Here is a 24724-nt window from a genome sequence, read left to right on the forward strand (position 1 = left end):
GTCATCAAAACTCGAAATAAATGCCACCATTGTATTGCTCTCGACGAGACATTTCCAGTGATATAAGATTTCGTCCAATTTGGACTTCTGGATCTTAAATTATGCCTCATTAATGTTTCATTTATTTTAACTATCGTTTTCTTTTTTCTACCACGTGGCACCCATGTGACGTAGTAACCCATCACTATTAGGTTGAGGTTCTCAGAACCTAAGAGTACAAGCCTACATGGCATACCCCATATGGCTAATCATACATATATTTATATATATACTTATGAATGTATCTGTGATTAATATTGTTGCAGTGGTCCACTTGGGTTATATGGCCCACGATCCTACCATATACCAATACCACAAATTTGGATGTAATATATATATATATATTTGTTACCCATGTGAACATACATATATGTATAGTTCATACGTCAACCACCACTATTGGCTCATGCCTATTAAACAATGGTAACACATTTGATTTCGTCGCCCGCTTTTTCTTGGATTCCTCTCTCCGAGAGGTGTAGGATTGATCTAAAGATCATCTGATTCCGACATGTACAAATGAAGTTATGAATTTATTTTGATTATGGACAAATTGTCAAGGTCAACCAACAATCTTATGTAGGCTCAGAAGCCCAACAATCACGTCTATTCATCCTCAACATTTGCTATAAATACATGATGACTTAGCCTCATTTGGACACACTCATCTTCACACTTCTCTCTCTCTCTCATCATTGATTGGGTACGGATTTCTAGGCCTCTCTCCACATGTCCAAAATTTTAGGAGAGAAAAATTTCAGGAGAGTGAAATTTCAAGAGGCCGAAATTTCAGGAGGCTGAAATATCTAGAGAGTGAAATTTCAGGAGGCCAAAATTTTAGGAGACCGAATTTTTGGACAGTTTGACCAAGTGTTGACCAATGTTGACTACAGCTAGGGCTGACCGCAGGTGGGCTGTTTGACCAGACTTTGATTAGGCTGAATTTCGCTGTTTTGAGGGCTGTTTTATCTTGCTGTTTGGAGGCTGAAGTTGATTGAAGTTGACCGATTTGTTGAGGGTCAAATCTGCCCTGTTGACCAGGGTTGACTTTTCTGGTTAGGGCACTTTTGCTGCTGTTATAAATTATCAAATTTGTAAATTGTACTATCTCTTTTTGTTGAACTATTGAAGACTAAAAGAAGATTTGATCAAGGGTTTCCCCACATTGGGGTTTGTCCCTGGCTGGTGCCACATCTTGTGTCCTCTTGTCTTGGCTTGTCTTCTACTGTTTATGTTTATGTTCTTTCTGCATTTTACTATCATGTTGATGTGATTGCTAATTTGAATATTGATACTGCGCTAATAACGAAATTGAAGTAAAATTGCTCTAAAGCATAGAACATACCATTGTTGCCTAAAATTAACATGGTATCGGCGCTGAAGTGAAGACAAAGACCAAGCAAGAATGAAAGAGCAATCACCAAAGACCTTTGGACAAGGAGAAAAGGTTCAATGGGTTCCTCATCCTACTTCCCGACTGAAGACAATCTCCATGATAAATTTGACTATCATGGATGGAAGATGTCTCTTGATTTGACCTTGGAAGAAAAAGAAGTGATGGACTATGTGCAAGGTAAAATCCCTGAGCCTCCTTCAAATGTATCAGCTGCTGCGAAGACCAAGTACAATAGGGCTGGAGTCAAAGCAAAGAAGATTATCAGGGATTCCATTGACAAGCATCTGGTGGCCTACATATCCGAATTGAAGACTTCCAAGGAGATCTACGACAGGTTGGTTGACATGTTCAAGGTTAGTAATTCTAATCAAATTCTATTTCTCAAGAATAAGTTGAAGGATGTTAAGAAAGCAAGGACGAGGACATTCAATCCTATTTCTTGAGGATTATTGAGATCAAGAATGATCTACTCTCGATTGGAGAAGTCATTCCTGATAGGGAACTTCCGCTCACCACCCTTGGAGGACTCCCACCTAAGTGGTATGTATTTAGAATCACCGTCCTCAACAATGATCAAATTCCAGGGTTTGAAGAATTGATGCCGAGTTGCATTCAAGAAGAAACAAGAATGGTGGAGCAAGAAATGCCTTCTAAAAGAAGCAACCCCACTGCATTCTCCTCTCATGCCAAAAGGAGAAATAATGGAGGGTCTAAAGGTCATTTCCATGGAAAGCCTAGATCTAAGGGAGGAAGGAAGGGTAGGTGCTTTGTTTGCAATAAGTTTGGCCACTATGCAAGGGAGTGTGCAATTAGAAGGGACACATTGCATGATGATGATCACAATCATTCCAAGGGCAACTTCAACAACAACGATCAAAGGAATGGCAGGTCCAATGGCACAGGAAAAAGGAATGCGGGACATCAAGAAAATGGTTGACCTTCCAAGAAATCAAGGAACTCCAAGTATGAAGAATCAAATGTTGTTAACAATAAGCAAAAAGAGTACTATCTTATATCGGCCCTCTCCATTGCCTCTCGTCCAAACAATTTGCGAAATTGGTTGATTGATAGTGGTGCCTTAAGGCACTTCATCGGATACAAGGAAGCCCTCTCTAATTTGATAGAAAAGGAGACAAACTTGGAGATCATCCTTGGAGATGATGCCACCTATCCCGTGAAGGGAGTAGGGAATGTTACCCTTCAATTGAATCAAGGTAACACTATTTATTTGCAAGAAGTACTATATGTACCTGATCTCAAGAAAAATCCAGTGTGCATTTCAGCCATGGAGGACAAAAGATTCAAGGTGGCATTCATCGATGGAAAGGTACGTGTTTGGAAAATAAATTTTAAAGATGTTTTTACTCTTGGGTTCAGGGTTGATACTTTGTATCAAGTTGGAGGAAGTCCATTGGGAGCCATGTCTTGCGACACATCTCTACAATCTGAACTATGGCACTAGAGGTTTGCATCTTCATTATAAGGCCCTATCCGATGTGAGAGAGATGGTGACAGGTATGCTTGAGTTCAAAGTAGAGCATGAAGGTGTATGTTTGGGATGTGCTGAAGGAAAACTTACAAGGGGACCATTCCCCTCAAGTAATAGCAAGGCCACAGATATATTGCAATTGATCCACTTGCAAGACCTGAATCTACTTCTTGAAGAAGAAGGATGAAGTGTTCACATGGTTCCGACACTTCAAAGCCTTGATCGAAAACCAATTCGAGAAGACAATCAAGATATTGAGGATTGATAATGGGACTGACTATTGATTTGGGGTAGCATCGGATGTGCTCTAGCCATGAAAATTGGTGGAGAGGCTAAAGCGCATGAGATCTCCAAGACCTAGAAATGGTTTGGACAGATTGTACACGGTTTGGGAGATATTAAAATAATTAATATTTTTGATGAAGTTCCTAAGTCTAAACTTAGAAAAAATAAAATATTAATGGGTATTAATATAAAACTGGGTTAGAAGGGTCCAAAAGTCATGGATCAAGCCAAATCTAATCTTAACCGTTGATTACAGATTTAATCTCGGCTGTTGATGGACCAATGAGAAAAATATAAGAGGAGGCTTGAGGGTCAGTTGGAGAACACACCAGAGTGATCAGTCATTCATTTTGCTAGAGCGAGGGTGCTAAGAAAAGTTGAATCAGTGATCAACAACAAGGGGTAGTGAGTACGATGCAGAGAGGCAGGGACAATACTGGGAGACCAACATAGAAGCGGAGAGAGCCAGAGAAGCAGTGAGTCCATGCTACGTAGAGCCCAGCAGAGGCAGCGCAAAGCCCAACGAGACTGTGACATCCACGTAGAGCGCAGAGGGAGTGACACAAAGGCTCCCAGAGGTTGCATAGTGCCTTAGAGGGCTGATGCAGAGAGTCCTGGGGCTGACACAAGTTAGCAAGAGGCTGACGCAGAGGCCAAAAGGGTCAGCACTGAGCTTCAGTTGTGCCGGAGAGGGTTTCATGAGACATGTTTTCTGAATACCTGTTTCCGGATATAGAGGTGTTGCTGCCGTGTATTTTTCTCTGTCGGGTGAGAGAGATTAGTTGTCCAGTTGTACTCAGATAGATTGCTTAATAATATAACCCTCTGAATAGCTGCACCAATTTTCCCGCATTGGATTTTTCTGGGGACATTGGTCCAAAAATAACAGTGTCACTTGTGTGCTTGTTTTCTTTCAGTTGATGATCTGCAGATGTTGTGACTGTTTTGTGTTTATTTCAATATTTTACTGTATTAAATAACTTGTTTGGATTTAGACAAGTAGGAGAAATAAACCAACAGAATACAGATTAGTTTTATAATGGATAGACTTAGAAAGTTCAACATGGTATCAGAGCGTGGTTGCAGATCACATGATAATTGAAGGCATCAGCCGAGCAGAGCATTTATAGCAGATTCAACTGTCCCGAGTGACAAAGCTGATCATTGCAAAAGGCGACATAGGAAGGAGTGACGTAGAGGGATTGCGTCATCATTCTGGGCCAGAGAAAGGCAGCACAGAGGCTAAGGGAGGCAGAATCAGACTCACGCAGAGCCACACAGAGGCCAGGAGGGCCGACGCAGTCGGCTGCTGGCGCTGATTTGCTAGTGTCGGGATTGCGCAGAACCAAGTGGCTCAAGCCTTCAGTTGTTGAGGCATAGGAGACTGTGGGTAATTTGTAGAGCGAAGCCGGTGGGGTACTGTGGTTAGAACAATACCTAACAGGGCAAGACCAAGGTGGAGGGAGTTGTTGCCAAGGTGGATTTCTTGCCAAGGAATCCAGATCAGTGGTGCAGTTGCACAGATAATCAGAGTGGGGCAACTTGACGTTGGCAGAAGGATTTTCAGGAGTGAAATTGGGACTCAGAGGGAGTCCAGAGAAGAGCTTCCAGATGGGAAGTAGAGAGACTCAGGAGTAGAACCGGGAACTTCCAAACGGGAAGTAGAGAGACTCAGTAGGAGTCGAATAGAGAACTTCCAGGAGGGAAGTAGAGAGACTCAGAGGAGTCGATAGAAGAGCAACGAGATGGCCATGAATGGGCTGAGAGATTAGGACAGGCTAGACAGAGCGTCCAACTTTGTGGTCTGGAAGGCTAGTATCTTGTCCATTCTAGACAGACATCGCATCAAGGGCTTTGCCTTGAGAACGATGGCTATCCCAGTTGACCCGGTAGCAAATGATAGGGTATGAGGAGGCAATGGCTAAGGCAAAGTGCATTATCCTTGATGGGGTCAAGGATCATGTGGTACCACATATTGTCAGGAAGGAAACGACAAAGGAGATGTGGGACACTTTGAAGACATTGTACCAGCATACTTCCGTGCAAAGGAAGATGCTCTTGGAGAATTAGCTAAGGGCATACTAGATGCAAAAGGGAGAGCGGATAGATGTCTTCCTCGGTTGGTTGAAGGAGATCTATGACCAGCTAACTTCCATAGGGGCCATGCTGAATGAGGAATTGATGGTGAGGACCGCACTGTACGTAGTTTCCGAGGATTGGGAGGTATTTGTCCAAAGCATACTGGGCAGGACGAAGCTTCCAGATTGGGAAGAATTGTGGGCGGCTCTTCGTCAAGAAGAGATCAGATGGTTGACCAAGGCAGGGAGTAGCGGCAAAGCGGTCAGGATCAAGGAGGAAGAAGAGGATGCAACTCTAGCATCTGTGGGAAAGCAAGAGAAGAGGAAGAAGGACCTCTCCAAGGTCAAGTGCTTCCATTGTGGGGAACTGAGTCATTTTGTGAACCAGTGTCCAAGGAAGAAGAGTAAGGGAGAGGCTTCTGACTTGAAGGCAATGCCAACGAAGGTGGAGAAAGAAGTCGAGGAGGATGATGATTGTGCCATGAGTGCTCATGTGCCACTTGAGAAGAAGTGGGGAGACATCGAGCTGTAGTTAGGAGGACTACAGGCGATAAGGGGCAGGATCCTTGAGGTACCCAACCTCATGGATTATATCTTGCTACGGGAGCCCCGAAGAGGAGTAGCAGGACTGACGGATGTAGGTAGAGACGGATGCGGATGAAGCGACAGAGAGTGCTACAGTGCAGGAGTCCCTGGGCAGCGCGAGGCTAGCAAGTTGCAACAATGCGAGAGGCACAAGAGTTTTGCATCAATGCAGGATGGCACAGAGAGGTGTGCAACAGTGCGAGATGCAGGGAGTTGTTGCAGCAACCCAGAGGTCAGTAGAGGGAGCACTTGTTAGCGACAGAGAGAGATTTAGCATTGGGAGTGTTTCTAGCCTGACAAGGATGTCAAAAGTTGGGTGGATCAATTACTTACTTCTTAGTAACTGAGTTGCAGAGCAGTAGCAGTATGCAGTAGCACGATGTAGCATGATGAGAGGGGGATGCAGTGCAGATGCAGTGCTGGGAGAATGGACTAGTAGCAGCACAGATGCAGAGGTGAAAAAAAATACCTCCAGGCACAAACTACCTCCTCAAGCTTGCTCCAAGAATCAACTCCTCAATGCTACTCCAAATGGCTGCCCAAGAAGCTCCTCACTCCAGCTACAATGCTTGCCCAAGACTCCTCACTGCTGCTCCAAAAACAAACTCAAGAACTGCTCACTAACTCTCAATGAAGTTCTCACTCAAATGCATGAGATGGCTGTGAGAGAATGATAGCATTTGAGTGTGTTAAATAGGGTTTGGGAGGGGGAAATGGACCCCAAATAGCATTTAACTAATTCGTAAAACACATTGGAGTCCCCACCAATCAAAAAACACTTAAAAATTTAAAAAAAAATATGATAAATCACATTTTAATTGGGGTTATAGGCCGCAGTTAATGACTCAACCGAGTTATTGCGGAAACGGCTGAGTTGGTCGAGTCATGGCTGACTCGGCCGAGTCATGCAATAACTCGGCCGAGTCAGCCATGACTCGGCCGACCGTACCGTTTCTTCAACCGAGTCACAAAAATTTGCAATGAAACGGATCAACTCGGCCGTTTTGGATTCGATTCGGCCGAATTTTAAAACATTGGGTCCAACAAGTCCACGACATTGCAGGATGCCGTTGGGAGAGCCCGAGACCTACAAGATGCCCTACCCAGGACAAGGGCACCATTTCCCCATAGACAAGACTTCCAGCAGAAGGGGAAGGATAGCGTGGCCCCAACACCAAGGGCCAATCAGGGGCATGCACAGCAGGATGATGAGACCAGAAGAGACCTCAGGCAGAGGAAGTTGTGTTTCACTTGCCAGGAACCATGGGCACCAGGCCATAGGTGTGCAGCGGGCAAGGCTCACTATATAAAGGTCTTCTCTGATAGTGATGCAGAGGAGGAGACTTATTTTGAGATGTCAGGAGAGGACAATGCAACACCGCTAGGAGGAGGAGGAGGACCACCACCACCACCACCAACAGGGGAAGTTTCTTTTGCACCTACTGGAGGGGTACCCAACTTCTTGACTGAGGATCTGAGGCACTATTCAAGGGCAGCGTGTCTCAGTACTGGTGAACAATGGGGCTACCCACAACTTCATTGATGCGCAACTGGTTTAGAGGAGGGGCATCACAACTGAGGAGTTCGAGGGATTCTCAGTTCTTGTGCTTAGGGACAAGACCATGCAGTGCACTCGCTATGTGTCGGCTTTGACAATGACCATGGGGAATTACTCCATGACAGATCATTTCTTTGTGGTGGATGTATCAAACACCAACGTTGTGTTGGGAGTTCAGTGGCTGTACACACTGGGTAGAGTCACGATAGATTGGCCGAAGCTGGAGATGGAGTTCGTAGGGCCAGATGGCAAGACCATGCTGCTTCGCGGGATGCACTCATACCCCCCACAGACTATCTCAGCCCATAGGATGGAGGCTGACTCGAGACATGGAGACATAGAGTCGATTGTGGAGTTGAGGATCTTAGAGGCTGGGGGAAAGCCCAAGCCACCACATCCGGAGATACAAGCTATTCTTGACAGGTATCCAGTGATGTTTGGGGACATACCACCGGGACAACCTCCTGACAAGGGATTTGAGCACACCATCGAGTTGGAGCCAGGGGTGCAAGTTGTCATCACCACCCCTTATTGACATCCCAAGGCTTACCGGGATGAGATTGAGAGGGCCATCCATGAGCTATTGGCACTAGGGCACATTAGACCCATCTCTAGCCCTTTTGCTTCATCAGTTGTGCTAGTGAAAAAGAAGGACAGGTCCTTACGAATGTGCATTGATTACAAGGCTCTCAACAAGAAAACGTTGAAGAACTGCTACCCTATTCCCCATATAGATGAGCTGATGGATGAGTTGAGGGGAGCGAAGTTCTTCTCGAAGATTGATCTGAGGTCGGGGTACCATCAGATCTGGGTGAGGGACCAAGATGTCCCAAAGACAGCATTTCGGTGCCACTATGGGCACTTTGAGTTCTTGGTTATGCCCTTTGGGCTGACCAACGCACCTGCCACATTCCAGTCGTGCATGAACCACGTATTTCGTGGGCAGTTGAGGAAGTTCGTGTTGGTGTTCTTTGACGACATATTGATCTACAATCGGACGTGGGAGGAGCATTTACAACACCTTGAGGCGGTATTGTGCATCCTGGAGGAGCAACAATTCTATGCCAAACTATCCAAGTGCGAGTTTGGGTTGACTGAGATGCTCTACCTTGGGCATATCATTGGGGAGGATGGTGTCAGAGTGCATGAGGAGAAGATCAGAGCTATTCGGGATTGGCTAGAGCACTAGAATGTGACCGAGTTGAGGGGGTTCATAGGCATTTGCACCTATTACAGGAAATTTGTGAGGGGTTTCTCACAACTGGCAACACCCCTCATAGATTTGACGAAGAAAGGGGTTTTTAAGTCGACCACTACAATGCAGGAGGCATTTGATCGCCACAAGGAGGTCATGAGTAGTTGTCCAGTGTTGTCACTCCCTGATTTCGCTCAACGTTTCGTGTTGGAGTGTGATGCATTAGGAGTGGGCGTGGGGGCTGTATTGATGAAGGGAGGGCACCCCATAGCTTTTGAGAGCAGGAGGCTATTGCCCCATGAGTTTCTCTACTCCATCTATGACAAAGAGATGCTGGCCATCATGCATGCATTGGCCAAGTTCAGGCAGTATTTGGTGGGGAACAGGTTCAAGGTCAAAACCGACCACAATAGCCTCAGGTTCTTTTTGGAGCAGAAACAACTACAGGAGAGGCAGCAAAAGTGGGTCAGCAAACTGCAGGCATATGACTTCGACATTGAATATGTCAAAGGGAAGCACAATGTAGTTGCTAATGCGTTGTCCAGGAGACCAGCCACCTTGTCCTTGATGAACATTGCCCTGGACTAGAGGGCGCAATTACTCGTTGAGTACTCCGAGGACAAGTTTACATGCGAGATCCTTGATGGGTTGGTGATGAATGACCGGTATCGGGTGATGAACGAGGTGATCTACTATCGAAACTAGATTTACTTGGTGCCCAACTCCTCGCTAGGGAGGAGATTTTGCAGGCTACCCATGATTCCCCACTAACAGGGCACCAGGGGTTTACGAAGACACACCGGATCATTAGGGAGCGCTTTGCATGGAAGGGCCTCAAAGAGGACGTTCTAAGGCATATATGAGAATGTGACACATGCCAGTGGAACAAGGGAGAGCAGACACACCCCGTTGGTCTACTACGCCCGCTTTCCATTCCGGAGGGAAAATGGGAAAGCATATCGATGGATTTCGTCACTGGGTTGCCCACAACACAGGGCAAGGACTGCATATATGTGGTGGTGGATCACTTGACGAAGTACGCCCATTTCTTTGCCATTCCAGCCCGGTACTTGACCTCATAAGTGGCTGAATTGTTTTTCAGGGAGGTATTTCGGCGACATGTTCTCCCTAAAACCATTTTCAGTGACCGAGACAGCAGGTTCATGGGTGGGTTTTGGCAAGAGTTATTTAGATTGGTGGGTACGAAACTCACCCTGAGCACCAGCTACCACCCACAGACAGATGGCCAAACAGAGATAGTTAACAAGTGGCTGGAGGGCTACTTGCGTAACTACGTGATAGCGCAACAAAAGGCATGGATACGATGGCTGCATTTGGGGGAATACTGCTACAACACTACCCATCACATGTCTATAGGTATGTTGCCATTTCGAGCTCTATATGGTTATGATGCATTGTCTTTTGCTAATGTTATGTTTGGAGATAGCAGGGCCCCAAGGGCCAAGGACTGGATACAGGAGAGCCAAGACATCTTGGGGGCTCTAAAAGACAATCTACAAATGGCCTAGAATCAGCAAAAGCTTTATGCAGATAGGAGCAGAGTTCAGAGGCAGTACGAAGTTGGGGACTCGGTCTTTTTGAGGCTCTAGCTGTGCCGACAGTCTACGCTCAAGTAGAAGGGGGCTGAAAAACTCAAACCCCACTTCTGTGGGCGTTATCGTGTTGCTCAGAAGGTGGGGGAGGTAGCATATGAGTTGGAGCTACCACCAAGGAGTCGGGTGCACAACGTTTTTCATGTGTCTTGCCTCAAGAAGGTACTAGGGCAGCAGGTCACCGCTACTACAGAGTTACCCCCTATGGACGATGAAGGCCATTTGGTGCTGGAACCAAAGGCCATTTTGGATTCCAGAGAGAGGCACCTGCATAACAAGGTCATCAGGGAATTTCTGATTCGATGGAGGAATCTACCGGATGAGGATGCCACCTGGGAGGGGGAACAGATACTACAACATCCTTCTTTGCAGTTGCTTGAGGACAAGCAACGTTTTGGCGGGGAGGACTGTGATATTCTGCTTAGTGTTTCACTAAGGGAATATCGAAATTTTGATCAATTTTGGCACTCACACTATCTCACTTAGGAAAAAGGGGGCCTAGGGGACCCATGTGTGATTTTTGGCCTAAGAGGCACTCCAACTATAGGCTCAACGAAAAATTGTGGCTTTGGTGGAACATGGGGGCCACCACGAAGGCATTTTCGGCCCACAAAGGGAATACGCTTCATTGGCTCGAAGAAGGTGGGTGGAAGTCGATGTGGGCCCACATGGGCAGCCTTGGAGGCAATTTGATAAAAGGAGGAGCTCTCATTTTGGATCATTCATTCATCATTTTCGAATTTGTCTTTGACAAAGAGCACGCTTGAGCAGTGAGCCAAGTCTGCATGTGTTGTTCAGCACACCAGGTGTTTCCGAGCGGAAATCCCAGCCCTTGCTTCGGTGGAGTTCGAGTGCCAGCCCAAGGACGGAGTTCTTTTCAACGTAATCCAGACCAGCAACATGAGTTCGAATTGCAGCAGTAGAGGGAGCCACAACAACGCAGGGACTGTGCAGTCATTAATAGAGGCACTCTGGGAGTGAGGGGAGATAAGGGAGTTTGAGGTGGAGAATTGGTGGGAAGGCTTAGGAAGCCTTCTAACAGGGTTTGCAAGTATTTTGGAGGCATTTCGGCAACAAATCATTCAGCAAGTCAAATTTCTCAGTAGGAGAGCTAGTCAAGTTCAAGGGGTCGAAATTCTGGGGTCAAGCGTTGGCCAAGCCCTTCGTGGGTTATTCTGGGTTTTATGAGTAGAGGTCAGGATTAAGTTCCCGAAATTTTTTGAGCGGTAGATTGGGCTCTAGCAGCTCTTCATTTCAGGTAGCAACACCATTTTCTAGGTTTTACAGCTCAACAGTTGGGCCAAATTGACAGGGCTTGAAGGAGGGTGATTCAGGGATCATTGTGGGCTTTGCTAGCTTGCTTAAAGCAAGCCCAGGTGCACACATTCCAACACTTTGATTGTACTCCTTTCCCATTTAATAAGAGGAGTAGACAACGCTGTTGTGGAGCATTTTTCGTGGTTTGATTGTCTATTTTCTTTTTGTGATGTGTTGTCTATTTTTCTTTGAGAATTACTGTTAATTTTCCCTGTAGGGATATTACAAGTTGCCATATGTTCAACTTCAACAATACTTAATGCAATCGAGTCTTGTTTTATGCTCATCCATGAAACCATAGTGGATCCCAAACAAAAACAACCACCTGTAGTACTTTTTCCATCTTCAGCACTGCCTACCCAATTTAAATCAGTGTAGCCCAATAATTGAATCTCATTTCCTGCAACGCATCCTAAACAATGATGTATGGTCCCATGAAGATATCTTAAGATGTGTTTTGCTACTATCCAATGATCATGTCTAGGCTCCATCTGAAACTGGCTAAGAGTATTTACTGCAAAACATATATTTGGCCGGGTGTTCACGAGATACATCAGAGAAACAATCATTTGCCAGTAAGATGATGGATCAAATTGGTGATCATAGGTGTTGTCATGGGTTTACTATCCATCATCCCAAATCTCTATAGATCTTGATCACACATTTTCCTTTACCAAGATAAATTACGCTAGGTTTTTGCCAAACTTTGAGTTCCAGGTAATAGTCCAAGACTCCAAGATCTTTCATGTTAAATTCCACTGTTAGTTCCTTCTTGCATTGACGAATGCGATGCTCCACACCTGTTATTAGTAAGTCATTCACATATAACAATATGATCACAGGCTCATTCTTTACTACCTTGATGTAGAGGTTCGGATCTGCAGTACTTTTAACGAAACCAAGTCTTATTAGATAAACATCCATTTAGGCATACCATGCTCTAGGGGCTTGTTTTAAGCCATATAGAGCCTTCTTTAACCTGCAAACATGAGTTTCTTTTCCATGCACTTCAAATCCTTGAGGTTGCTCAATGTAGACTTCTTCATCAATTGTACCATTTAGAAAAGTTGTCTTTACATGCATTTGATGTATATTCCATCCCATAGAAGTTGCAATAGAGATGAGAGATCTAATTGTTGTGTACCTAGCTGTAGGAGCAAAAGTTTCATCATAATCAATTCCTTCTTGTTGAGAGAATCCTCTAGCCACAAATCTTGCCTTGTATTTATCAATACTCCCATCAACTGCATGCTTGATTTTGTACACCCACTTGGAAGTCACAATTGATTTATCCTTTGGTCTAGGAACGATTTCCCAAACATCATTCTTCATTATTGATTGGTATTCTTCTAACATTGCATTCTTCCATACTTTATGTTCAACGATCTTTTCGTAAGTAGTAGGTTTTGCTTCAATGAGTTTGGTCATATATGTTGCATAACTAGAATATCTTTTGGGTCTCTTGCTTTCTCTGAATGTTCCTTTTGCTACTGCATGTCCTTCAACTTCTTGTAGAGTTGTTCTTAGCCAAGTTAGTCTTTTTCGAGTTTTTGGAATGATGATAAGTTGTACAGGTTCACTTGGTCCTTCTAGTTCTTCATGATGATCAATTGTAGGTTCTAGAGAATTGACTTGCCTTGGACTCTCTTCATTGGGAAAGATAAGTCCTTCTTCATCAGAGTCAATGGGGATATCCTTGGACTTCTTGTATGCAATGCTTTCATCAAATGTGACATCTCTGCTTACTTCAATACGACGTTGTTCCTTGATGTAGATTCTATATGCTTTGGATGAGGTGCTATAACCAATGAAGATTCCTTTCATACTTGTAGGGTCCAATTTCTTCCTCTTGTCCTTGGGAATATGAATGTAGATAGGACATCCAAAAATTCTGAGGTGATCAACATTAGGCTTCTTTCCTGTAAATGCTTCTTCCAGGGTCATGTTGTCAAGAATTCTGTGAGGACTTCTATTTTGAATGTAGACTGTTGTCATAGAGGCTTCTCCCCATAAGTTTGGGAAGATCTTGGTCATGTAGCATGGCTCTTACACATTCTTCAATAGATTGATTCTTCCTTTTAGCTACACCATTTTGTTGAGGATTATAAGGGACTATCAACTCCCTCTTAATTCCAACTTCTTTGCAAAAGGCCACAAGTTCTTTAGATGTATATTCACCTCCATTATTTGATCTCAAGGTCTTGATCTTCTTTTCTATCATATTCTCAACTTTTGCTTTGAACTCTTGGAATTTTTTGAATACTTCATCTTTAGACTTCAAGAAATATATCCAAGTCTTTTTGGAATGATCATCAATAAATGTTACATAGTATTGATGACCACCAAGTGATTTTTTTGACGAACATCAGAGTGGATTAGATCCAAGATTTCCTTGGATCTTGAGTCACTGCTAGGGAATGGCTTTTTCACATTTTTGCCAAGAGCACACCCTTTACAAACTCCTTCATGTTCTTCTTTCAATTGGGGCATACCTATAACCATTTGACTCAAGGATGGCAATATTTTGTAATGGAGATGGCCATACCTTCTATGCCATAACTCACAAGGATTGATGTCCAAATGTACTAAAGCTTGAGGAGGAGTTAGAAGTCTATACAACCTCCCCTCACGAATCCCAATAGTCCTTGCATTTTCTATACTAGATCCCTTTTCCTAAACAATTACTTTGCCATCAATAAATGCTACCCTGTCTCCTTTATCTTCTAAACAAGAAATAGAAAGAAAATTCTTTTTCAAACCTGGAACATAGAGGATGTTGTTGAGATGAATGTTCCCACCAGATTCCAACTCTATGGAGGTAGATTCAATCCCTTTGACCAAATAGCTATTTTTCTAAGTTACCAAGATTTAGATATGGATACGGATAAGGATCCGGATCCAGATTCGCTAGTTTTTTGAAAATCCAGGATCCGGATATGACAAAGATATGTCAAGTACAAAAAAAAAATATAATAATATTTTTAAAATTTTAAAAAACACTTTTAGAGTTCAAAAATCAAATCCATTTATAAATCACAACATTTAAAATTGAAACCATTAGATATATTATAAATATGAAGACTGAAACATTGAAATGATGCATCCTCCCTCATACAAAAAGGATAATATCATAAATGATAATAGTAAGTACAAAAATGAGTGTCTCATCCATGATCACTCTACTAATATCATAATGTGCAGTAGGTTTAACTACAAATCCTCAAATGGATCTACATTATCTTCTGCATATTGCAACTCTACATCATGAATAGATGATGGGGGCCTGGAATGTAGGAAGTCGCATCAGTAGGCTAAACTGGTGGTGGAACAATATCCTCAAGTAGGTTGAGGTGAGTCATGGCATTCAGTGTTAGGTTCAAGTCAGAAATCTCAGGCTCCACATCCCACATCCTGCTCAGACCTTTTTTATACTCTAGTTCAACATGTGATAGAAGACAGAGGTTGGAATGAACGTACACAAGATCCTCAGTCTTTTCCGCTCCCAGCCTGTTTCGCTTCACTGAATGGATGAAGCCATATGTACTCCAATTCCTCTCAGCTGATGAGGAACTAGCAACCTGTGATAACAACCTGGTGGCTACAGTGGAGAGATGAATGTTATCCTCACCATGGAAGTCCCACCAAGTAATAGGATCAAGATGCCCTCAATCATCCATAGCTACTCAATCTGAAACGCTGCCAGTAGATTGTACAAATCCTCCAAATGCTTGGCATATTTCCATTGCAACTCCCTCATCTCTCTAAATTTTCCTCATAGTTGTCTTGTACCCTTGTACCACTTCAGAATCCTTGTTTGACGTTGTTCTACGTAGTAAAGACAAAATTTTGAAATGATAATATTTGGGGTGCAATGCATAGGCCAAAAGGTGTAATGGTGTGGTCATTTTGTTCCACCTTTCTGTAACTATGTCCTTCACTTCATAATAGAATGTTTCAAAAGGGTCATTTTCACTTGCTCTGATAATTTCCCTTATCCTCTCCAACATACTATCAATGTTTTCATAAACTTCCCCCAAGCAAGATGTATATGTGTCAAATGCCCTGATCAAGGTCAAGATTGGTTTAGTAAACCGCATAAGGTATTGAAAATCGTCCCACCATGCATCATCAAGAATGATGAACTTGATTTTTTTTCCCTCTATCAAAAGTGGAGGTCCTCCATGATTCCCAAAGAGGGTCAATGACCATTGCTTCTTGTGAAAATTTCTAAACAAAAATTCTATTACTGCAACAACTGATTTATTTCACATACTTATTATTCCCAATAAGTTATTTATGAAATCTCTTCAATAAATATTAAAATAAATTCTACTGCAGATATCACACCATTATACAGAAACAAATATATGCACGAGAATCAATCACATCAACATAGTTATTTTTGGACAATTGTCCCCGGAAAAACCCAATGCGGGAAAACCGGTGCAGCAGAGGAGGGTTTTATTAATCTTCAGCAGTAATCACTTTTACAGAAAAATTTACATAGACATTGGTCCTCCAAAAATTCAAATGGTCTTTCTTGCCTACCTTCTGACTGTGACATTTTCCTGCCACAATCTTTCCAACCAATAGGAAGGGTGCCACCTGTCCATCTATTTCCAGATTTTTTCTGTTGGCTTGTTGCAGGGCCACCCCACAAGCTGGCAGCCTGCCCATTCCTCAATTTTTCTCGTCATTTTTGCCTTGTAGAATTTGCCAAGGCAAACATGGGCCTGTGTCCTTCTGCTGCTGCTCCTTTAATTAAGACATACCAGCCCATTAAACATACCAACCAGATTTTAATGGCTGTGCATGTCAATATAACTCGAGATTTTTCCTGCAGCAAGTAAACCTGAGCATCCCAGCAAGTAACCATCCTCAGTTCCTAGAATCTGTGTCTCTTGACTCAGCCATTTTTTTTTGTAATTAAAAATTCATGACACATTTACAATGCATTCATAATTAGGAAGGAAAAATGACCAGGGCTGTCACATAAAATCATTAGAAATTTGAGCTTTTTACAAAGATACCTCCAAATATTTTATAATCTGCATATGAGGGACTAATAAGATTCGCCAAGGCTTCTAAACTTTAAGATAAATTCCCATCCTTAAAATTTTCCTTGATTGGCTGTTCATGGTAATTTGTAGCCTTGTATTACTGTTGGTTTATCATATTCAGTCTTTGCTTTTCTGATGGAATTTGCAGGTATTTTCCTTCTATGACAAGTGCTCAGCAGCAGGTGCTTTGTCTCTTAGTTTGATTTGAACATCTTCAATAGTATCCTTACTACAGTTTTTCAAGAAAGTAACTGATAGTTTACTGCAAATGGAGCAACCTAAATTGAAATTATACGAAAATTGGAGCTAATATGCATCACTATATTTAGTGCTTTGGTGACCATGCTCTCGAGCTTTGACTATTGGTTCCAGTAATTTGTATTGGAAATGCTTTTGCATGCTTATGGTATTGGAGACAAAATGCCATTCAGATACAATTGCAGTTCAGTACAGGCTTAGGTTGTTGTTCCTTTACTATTATCAAATATTTGGCACTTTTGAAGGGACTTTTCAGGCCTCCTTGAATGGCAGCTTGTGCCCAGGGCAACTTAGAGTAGTAATTTAACTCTAATGTCTGAATTAGTACTTCATCTTGACCATAAACCATTTAAATAGATTAATTTGAAACTGAAGAATTTGGAGATAATTTGCTTGAATGGTTGCTGTCCGTGGCATGCTATGTTTTTTTAGCAGAATGCTTGTTCTGGCATTTTTAGGATGATAATCGGTGTGCATTTGCTCAAATAATTTGTCAACAAGTAACCGAACGAGATACTTTAATTGATATCATCATCCTTACGCTTTTTTGGCTGTTCTATTGTGCAGGCAAATAGTGGGCCTAATACTAATGGATGCCAGGTAATTACCGTTGACCATCAACCCAAGTTTTAATGTGTCCCTTCTAAAAATTATTTTATTTACATGAAAGCTTTTTTACTTGTTTGCCAGCGGGTGGCAGCCACTGCTCTGGTTACATGCCTGTAAACACTATTAGACACCTATGCTTTTTCTGCTTATTTTGTCAGCCGTTTGTAGTTTGTATTCTGGATATATTACATGCTGATTATTAATATTAAGAATATACTTTATTTATGATAGATATTGCATGCTTTCTTAATTGAGGTGTGGGACTTCGATATAATTTGATATTGCATATTAGTTTGAAAGTTTAGAATACATTCTGAATCTATGCCGTCTCGTATCTTTTATACTTTTTGAGTAGATCTCTAATTTGTATTTGACGAGGATAAATTGAATCTCAGTTTTCTATTTTGTTGCTTCTCTTTTTGTAACCATCCTGGTTGTGAACTTGCTTTGAGTTTATAAAAATCTGATCATGCATTTTGCTGCTACTCTGCAGTTCTTTTTAACTTGTGCAAAATGTGATTGGCTGGACAATAAGCATGTGGTTTTTGGGGTGAGTTTTCAAATCGTTGTTCTCAAACAGGTTCTTAAATTTTGTTTAACAATAACAGGAGTTGCGTTAGATCTTTTTGTAATTTTCCAGCATATATCTTTGTTCTTTGTATACTCTTATCTCAACGTTGCAGACTTGATGGACTTCCACTTTTATTGGCCAGAGGGTACTAGGAGAAGGACTCTTGGTTTTGAGGAAAATTGAAAATGTCCAAACTGGGCAACATAATCGACCCAAGCTACCTTGTGTTGTTGCTGAGTGTGGTGAAATGTAACAACCAAATGCCTGTCAATATTGTGTCGTGGGATGATTTATTTGCTCATGGATGTTAGTTCGACAAGCCTCAGTTTTATCTTTTGTTTCGTTCCCACAGGGAATTTTTAATGAAATGAGGAGACCATTGCTTAGATATTTATGGGTCTATCATTAGCAGATAGAATTCTTTATGGTCACGAATAACAGTAATGCAAGAGCTTGAATATGTTCCATGCTCTCCAGTTTGTTTTAATGGCATTGTGAACCTATATAAATCAGTATACCAGTCCTTTGTTGCCTGGTTTACCAAATTTTGTTCAGAACATAATTACTTATCCAGTCCATGGATACGGTTCTATTATTAGCAGACAGAATTCTTCATAGACAAGAACAATGGTAATGCATTAGCTTGAATGTGTTCAAACTTGAAGTTCTGTTTGTTTTAATGGCACGTTGGACTTTTCTAAATCAGTAGACCAGTCCTTTTTTGCCTGTAATAACTGGTGTAGAACATAAGTACCTATACATTCCATTGATATTAGACTTCTATTGAAGAAATTCTAATCAAATGTAAAGTTTTTTCGTTTAAAGGGTCAAGTTAATGTAACATACCCAGCCATCTAATTAAGCCGAGATCAACATTTTACATAGAATAGATAGGCAAATAAAACTCACTGGCAGAATATACAATATCTACAAACAATTAATTCAATATCCATGATCATAATCAATCATACCATATCAGCATATAAACATATTTTTTTCTCATGCATTGGATAATAACCACTGATACATGGAAACCAGGATAGATCCATCTTAATTTCAGATCTACCAACGATTGAGAGGGATCAGATCTTTCAAGATGCAAAGCCCTTTTGAGTGCAAAACTTGAGGAAATGTTTGGAATATGGTTTTTTTTTTTTGGTTTTTTTAAATTAGGCCTTTTTTATTACTATCAAAAAGATGTACACAAATAATTCTCACAAGCCACTGGTCTGCCACTTGGGAATAGGTAGCATAAGTTCAAACTTTTATGGTTGCATATTTCATAGGCTACGAGGATGCCTTTTAAACTGAAAAAGAAGCAGGAAATAAACTAAACCATGAGATAACAAACATGACAATGGCATTGCCATTATAGAAACGTTTGGCTCGCTTAATCATTACTCAATTGGAGGGTCCACCGGCTTCGATGGTTGTGGCTAACTGTCATCGTTTGAGGAAGAAAAGTCAAAAGTTTGCCAATTTCTTGGCACGAATTGTGACTCTTTTGTTCAATCTGTCCTCTTTGTCCATTAGTTTAGGTATGTAGATTATCATTTCTTGTTGAGTGTCTGCTCTATTTGTAAGTACCCTGCCCATTGGAGGTTTGATATACAAATATAGGTTGTCGGTTTGCATGTAGGAGAAATATCGAGCTCTGGAAGAGTTGTCCACATCAAATATCCTTTCCCTGGTATCCTAATCAACCTGCATGTCAGGAAAGAATCTTCAGGCATGCCTAACTTGGTCTTCAACATTAGAAATCGTTGTCTCGACTACTTCAGGGATGATATTTTTGTATCTGGCCATAGCAAAATGAGTCGTTGCTTGAGCACGAGTCTAGTTGACAGAGGGGGGAGATGTATCAGTGGTTGCATAGGGGCCAGGATGACCTCGCCTCCTCGGTGAGCAGAGGAGAAAAGACGCCTAGCCATGACATGAGAAGCACAAAGAGAGAGAAAATAGAGGGGGATAACACAGAGAGGGGGAGAGTATTCATAGACAGGGAAGGGGTTGTGTTGTCGCTGCGACAAACACCCTCCAAAATTTTGCCTACACTTGAATTTTGGAGCCTACTGTGGATCACAATGTTGTCGTTGCGACAAACACCCTCTAAAATTTTGCCGACACTCGAATTTTGGAGCCTACTGTGGATCTTGCGATCGGTCGTTTCATATCCACTTCTTGGTCGGTGATCCTTTGTTAAGATTTCGAGATTCCTTCTTGAATTGCAAGTGTCGAAGTCACCTGCTCACACATGCTTAGTGCGTAATGAATTCATGAGCGCATTCTTTCACGCAAGCTTGAACATGCCTAGCGCAGTCTGTCAAGACAGTGCATGTGCTATGCTCAACCCATGTTTAGTGCGCATGTTCATTTATAGTCTCTCACTTTTGGTTGCGTTTGCGTTTGTACCTCTATTTTGGTGATTTTTTTGAATTGTAGCTTTTGCGCACCTTTGTTCTCGCGAGTGTCATTTTCATGTTTTTGATTGTCTCTTTTGCTTGCTTTCACTTTAATTAGCATCGTTTTCACGTTATCTTCGCTCTAGCATGTGTCGCTTTCACCGTCGTTCACATATTGCAAGTGTCGTTCGCACTGTTCTTTCAATATCGCATGTGTCGTCTTTTGGCATGGGAAGTGTCGCTTATCGCATAAAGTGGAGTTTTGGTTTGTCTAAAGGGGTAATCTTTATGATAATGAGTTGTTCTTATCATGTAAACATGTATCACATTCATTTCCAAAGTTTAAAGCACTGTCGCACATGTGTTGTCATTGTCGTTGCAAAGTGTATCTTTAGTGTCGCACTTGGAGTGAGTTGTCACAAAGTTGTTGCATTGAGGAGAAGTATGTTGTTCATGTGTTCTGAGTGCTCCTTGTCGTGTCGTCAAGTGATCCAAGTGTGTGATCATGTTCAATTCTTGCCTTGGTTCAACTTTTTTTCACTGATCCAACACAGTCAAAACTGGGAAAAATCCCCGACCAAGCCACTCAACCTTAGTCAACCCTCCTAAATTGTGCATTACACAGTCTCACTCCTCAAGCAACAGTCGTGCCTCTTGGCACTACACACTATCAAGTCTTTGCCCTCTAGAACTGTGAATTGCACAATCTCAATGCTCAAGCCCAACCCCTAAGCTCCAGAATTGCGTAATCTTTCTCTCCTGCCCAACTTGAACTGTGCCTTGCGCAATCTTAGTCCTTAAGTCTTAACCTTGAGCTCCTGAACTGCGCAATTGTGCAATCACTTGGCCTTCCTGCTTCCTAGAATTGCGTAGTGGGAAAACCCAAGGCTCAAGCCTCCAACCTGAGTCCTTGAGTCCCTCAACTGCGTGGTTCTTATGCCTTGGTCTCTGGAACTGTGCAATCCCTTAGCAATCACTCAACCAATCACCAGTTCCATCCCTAACAGGTGAGTTCATGGAATATGTTAGGTTAGGGGTTTTTTTGACTGATGTTGGCTTGTCATGAATGGTTTTCAGTTGAAGGTACTCTATCTTATTATGATAGGATGACGAGGGAGGAAAAGGAGAAGGTGCCCATGTTAGAAGACACATATGGAGCTGAAGAGATAAGATCATAAGGTGAGAAGACGAAGGAACACTAGATTACAACGAAAGGTCAAAGATCAGGACTGCATGAAGACTCCATCTAATTCACAACCCTTTGGAGGGCGGATATGAAGAACAAAACATATCTCTCATGGAGATGAAGCATTGGACATCTCTTATTGAAGACAAAGCAACAATAGAGAGTGGCTTGACAGTGCCATGTCATCAATGTCATGTCACGTCATAAGCCATCATGTGCCACATCATTTGTGAATTATGTAAATTCTATATTAGAAAATATAATGTAAAGTGGAAGTCCAAGAGTCATCTATGTAATGGGAAAAGGCACATGGGAGTCGAAAGGTCATAGAGAATCAAGCATTCATGAGGGTAGTCCAAGAGTCACATGGGAGGTGAATGATCACCCCATTTGTTATATATACACCCTCATTGTACATGGAAATGAATTTTCACCTTGGCTTCTCTTACCAAGCATTAGAGAGGAAGATAGTTGTTTTGGAGGAGCAATGAATTGCTTTAATGCTCCACTATTAGGGCTAGTGGTGTTCATTGTCTTGATGTATTTTGGAACTTTTACTTAATTCAGAAGTGCTTTGAGCCAACATGCTTTCATGCATATGTCATGAATATTGTAAGACTATTATTTGAATGTTTGTGATGTATGTTGTTTTCATTTGTACTAAGGGAATTGAAATATTTCGATGACTTTGGTACTTATCTTGTTGAAGGTGTGTTGTATTTGCTTTAACAAATGTTGCTTCCTTGTGAACTATTTCGTTGTTTGATCAACGATTCATTCATATGTATATGCTCGTATGCCTTCTCTAGATTATTCGTTGGTTGATCCACAAATACCTGTGTATTACTTTCTTGTGTTGAACTGTATAGCCAAGACAAATATACGAGAATACATGGCAGTCGGGCCGATACTCCGAATGGGGCTCCTATTCCAAATGGTGTGAGGCCTAATTGGGACTTCACATTGGGGAGACCCCCTTGATTGACCAATTTCCAGCATCGTCAACAAATGGTACTGCTAGAAGGAGGGTCAGATGACAAGTTATGCCTATTGATTATGGTTTGAATCTCTTATCATAAATGGCTTATCCTCAAATCATACTCCTGAGGTGTTTTTCCAACATATCCCATGGTAAAATTTTAATCCCCGATGAGCCTTTTTATCACTTATCTTAATTGAAGTTTGATGGTGAGGATGGAACATCCATAACCGAGCACATTTCTAATTTTCTTAATTTTTGTGAATATTACGAGATCAATGATGAAGATTTTGTTTGTGTGGCTTTCATCCTCACCCTTGAAGGTCATGTTAATCGATGGTGTCATACATTACCATCTGCTTCCATCCATTCTTTTCATCATTTACTCAAGGAGCTTTATTAAGCCTTCGATAGGTATGATTACGGAGATGTTCTTAAAATAATCAATCAGCGAAGAATAAAGCCTAATGAATCTATTGAGGATTTCTTTGATCGATTCCTTCACCTTCGTTATGAATTTCTTGAAGAAGACACGGATTGGGATTTCTTTAAGCAAAAGTTTGAGCGTTTGGTTCACATCTTTTTGCACGGTGAATCTGAACCTCTTGATGTTTCTGCTTTCCCAACTCTTGTAAATCATGAGACACCTCTAATTTCAGATGAAGAATCTATGATTCCTTTTGTTCTTTGTCCTCCTCCCTTTTCAGTTCTGACATGGGTGCCTCCTTGCGATGATGTCGAAGTTGGGAAGTATGAAAATCGAATTCCTAATCCATATCTTCATCCTCCTCCCACTTTTCACGATTCATATCTAACAGAAGAAACCCCGAAATGGCTCATAGAGCCTAGGGTGAAGTTTGATCCTTTCATTCCTCAAGATGACGTTGGAACTCTTAACATTAATCTTGAATTTGGTTTCATTGAAAGCGTTACTTCTTCAAGAGACATCTGTAATCCTCTATCATCTACATGTCATGACTCTGTGTATCATGATTTGCTTGATCAATCTGTTCCACCAACTAGCTCTTAATGCTCTTCTAATTTTCAAGTTGCAGTTCAAATTGTGATAAGATACAAGGCAGTCACATTACTCTAGTAGAGGAGGAGGAAAGTGAAGAGACTTTTGATCGTTCTTCCCTTATTCAAAGTTACCCATGTCAAGATGATGCACTTCCGCTCTTGGATGATTTTCAATTTGCTAATCTCGATAGTGAATCAAATGCAATCAATTTTCCGAATCAATTTGTAGCCTTGGGCAACAATCGTTCTAATGAGGATGTCTTTGTCGATATATATGATGATGGATGCCCAAGTGCACCAATTGATTTTCTGGTTCCTCGAGAAGATGTTAATTTAGAAGATTTCAATGTAAATCTAGAATCTGATTTGGTCAAAGAAGATGTTTTTATCGAAACTTCCTCTTCATCTCACTATCCCTTGTGCTCTACTGTTTGCAATGCATCTACTTGCGATGCAGATGCTTCATGATTTTCAAGTTCTTTATCCGATGAGTTTAACTTCTCAATTGGCACAAGGTGGTGAGGATATCCATGATGAAAGAGAAAATAAGCAAATCATCTAGTATCCTTTCCATCCCTCATCATCTTTGTTACACGTCATTTTATCACATTAGGCAAATGACCATTAGTTTGGATCTTTCACTATCCACAAATGCGTCCCAAAAAACATTCCCCTTCGAAGTTAGAATCCAAATCATCCCAAAGAAAGTGGAATTCCTGAATCCCGTGGTACAAAACCCTGTCTTTGGCTTCCTACATAGTTCCCTAGTCAATTTTTGTGCATACGCAGAAAAGTCCATTAGGAATTGTGCATAAGTATGCATTGTCTTACACTGTGACCTGTGAACATGACTCAACGCATGTAAAAATAAAAAGTAAAGTCTAGAAGCATTGTTGGTAGCATCTATCCTAACCAACAAGATTTGAATGGTTTCCTATTCAGTCCTGATCCCTCCCTTCATGGAGAAACTACTTTTTGTGGAAACCATATTCCACCATTAGTGGATCTCATCCCTTGGAAAATGGATCCCAAACTTCCCACTCTTGGCCTATAAAGCTAAGCCAGCCCTGAGGATTGGGGGAGG

At 41.7% G+C, this 24724-nt stretch overlaps 1 protein-coding gene across 2 annotated transcripts in view; it reads left to right on the top strand.

Annotated features, from left to right (window-relative positions):
• The window catches only part of LOC149236232 (Cyclophilin-like peptidyl-prolyl cis-trans isomerase family protein), a 200194-nt gene extending 181753 nt beyond the window's left edge, over positions 1-18441 (top strand). The window contains exons 5-7 of one of the 2 annotated variants that reach the window (XM_089372337.1): positions 17441-17473; positions 17976-18032; positions 18196-18441. In XM_089372337.1, coding sequence (XP_089228463.1) covers positions 17441-17473; positions 17976-18032; positions 18196-18306 — 201 coding nt within the window. In that variant the 3' untranslated portion in view covers positions 18307-18441. The remainder of the gene's footprint in view (positions 1-17440; positions 17474-17975; positions 18033-18195) is intronic. The other variant, XM_089372338.1, reaches the window with a different exon arrangement.
• The last annotated feature ends 6283 nt before the right edge of the window (positions 18442-24724 follow it).

This window comes from Pinus tabuliformis, chromosome 8, assembly GCF_031772625.1.
Source record: "Pinus tabuliformis cultivar Carrire ecotype Pingquan chromosome 8, CPIR1, whole genome shotgun sequence".
In the NCBI taxonomy this organism is placed as follows: domain Eukaryota; kingdom Viridiplantae; phylum Streptophyta; class Pinopsida; order Pinales; family Pinaceae; genus Pinus; species Pinus tabuliformis.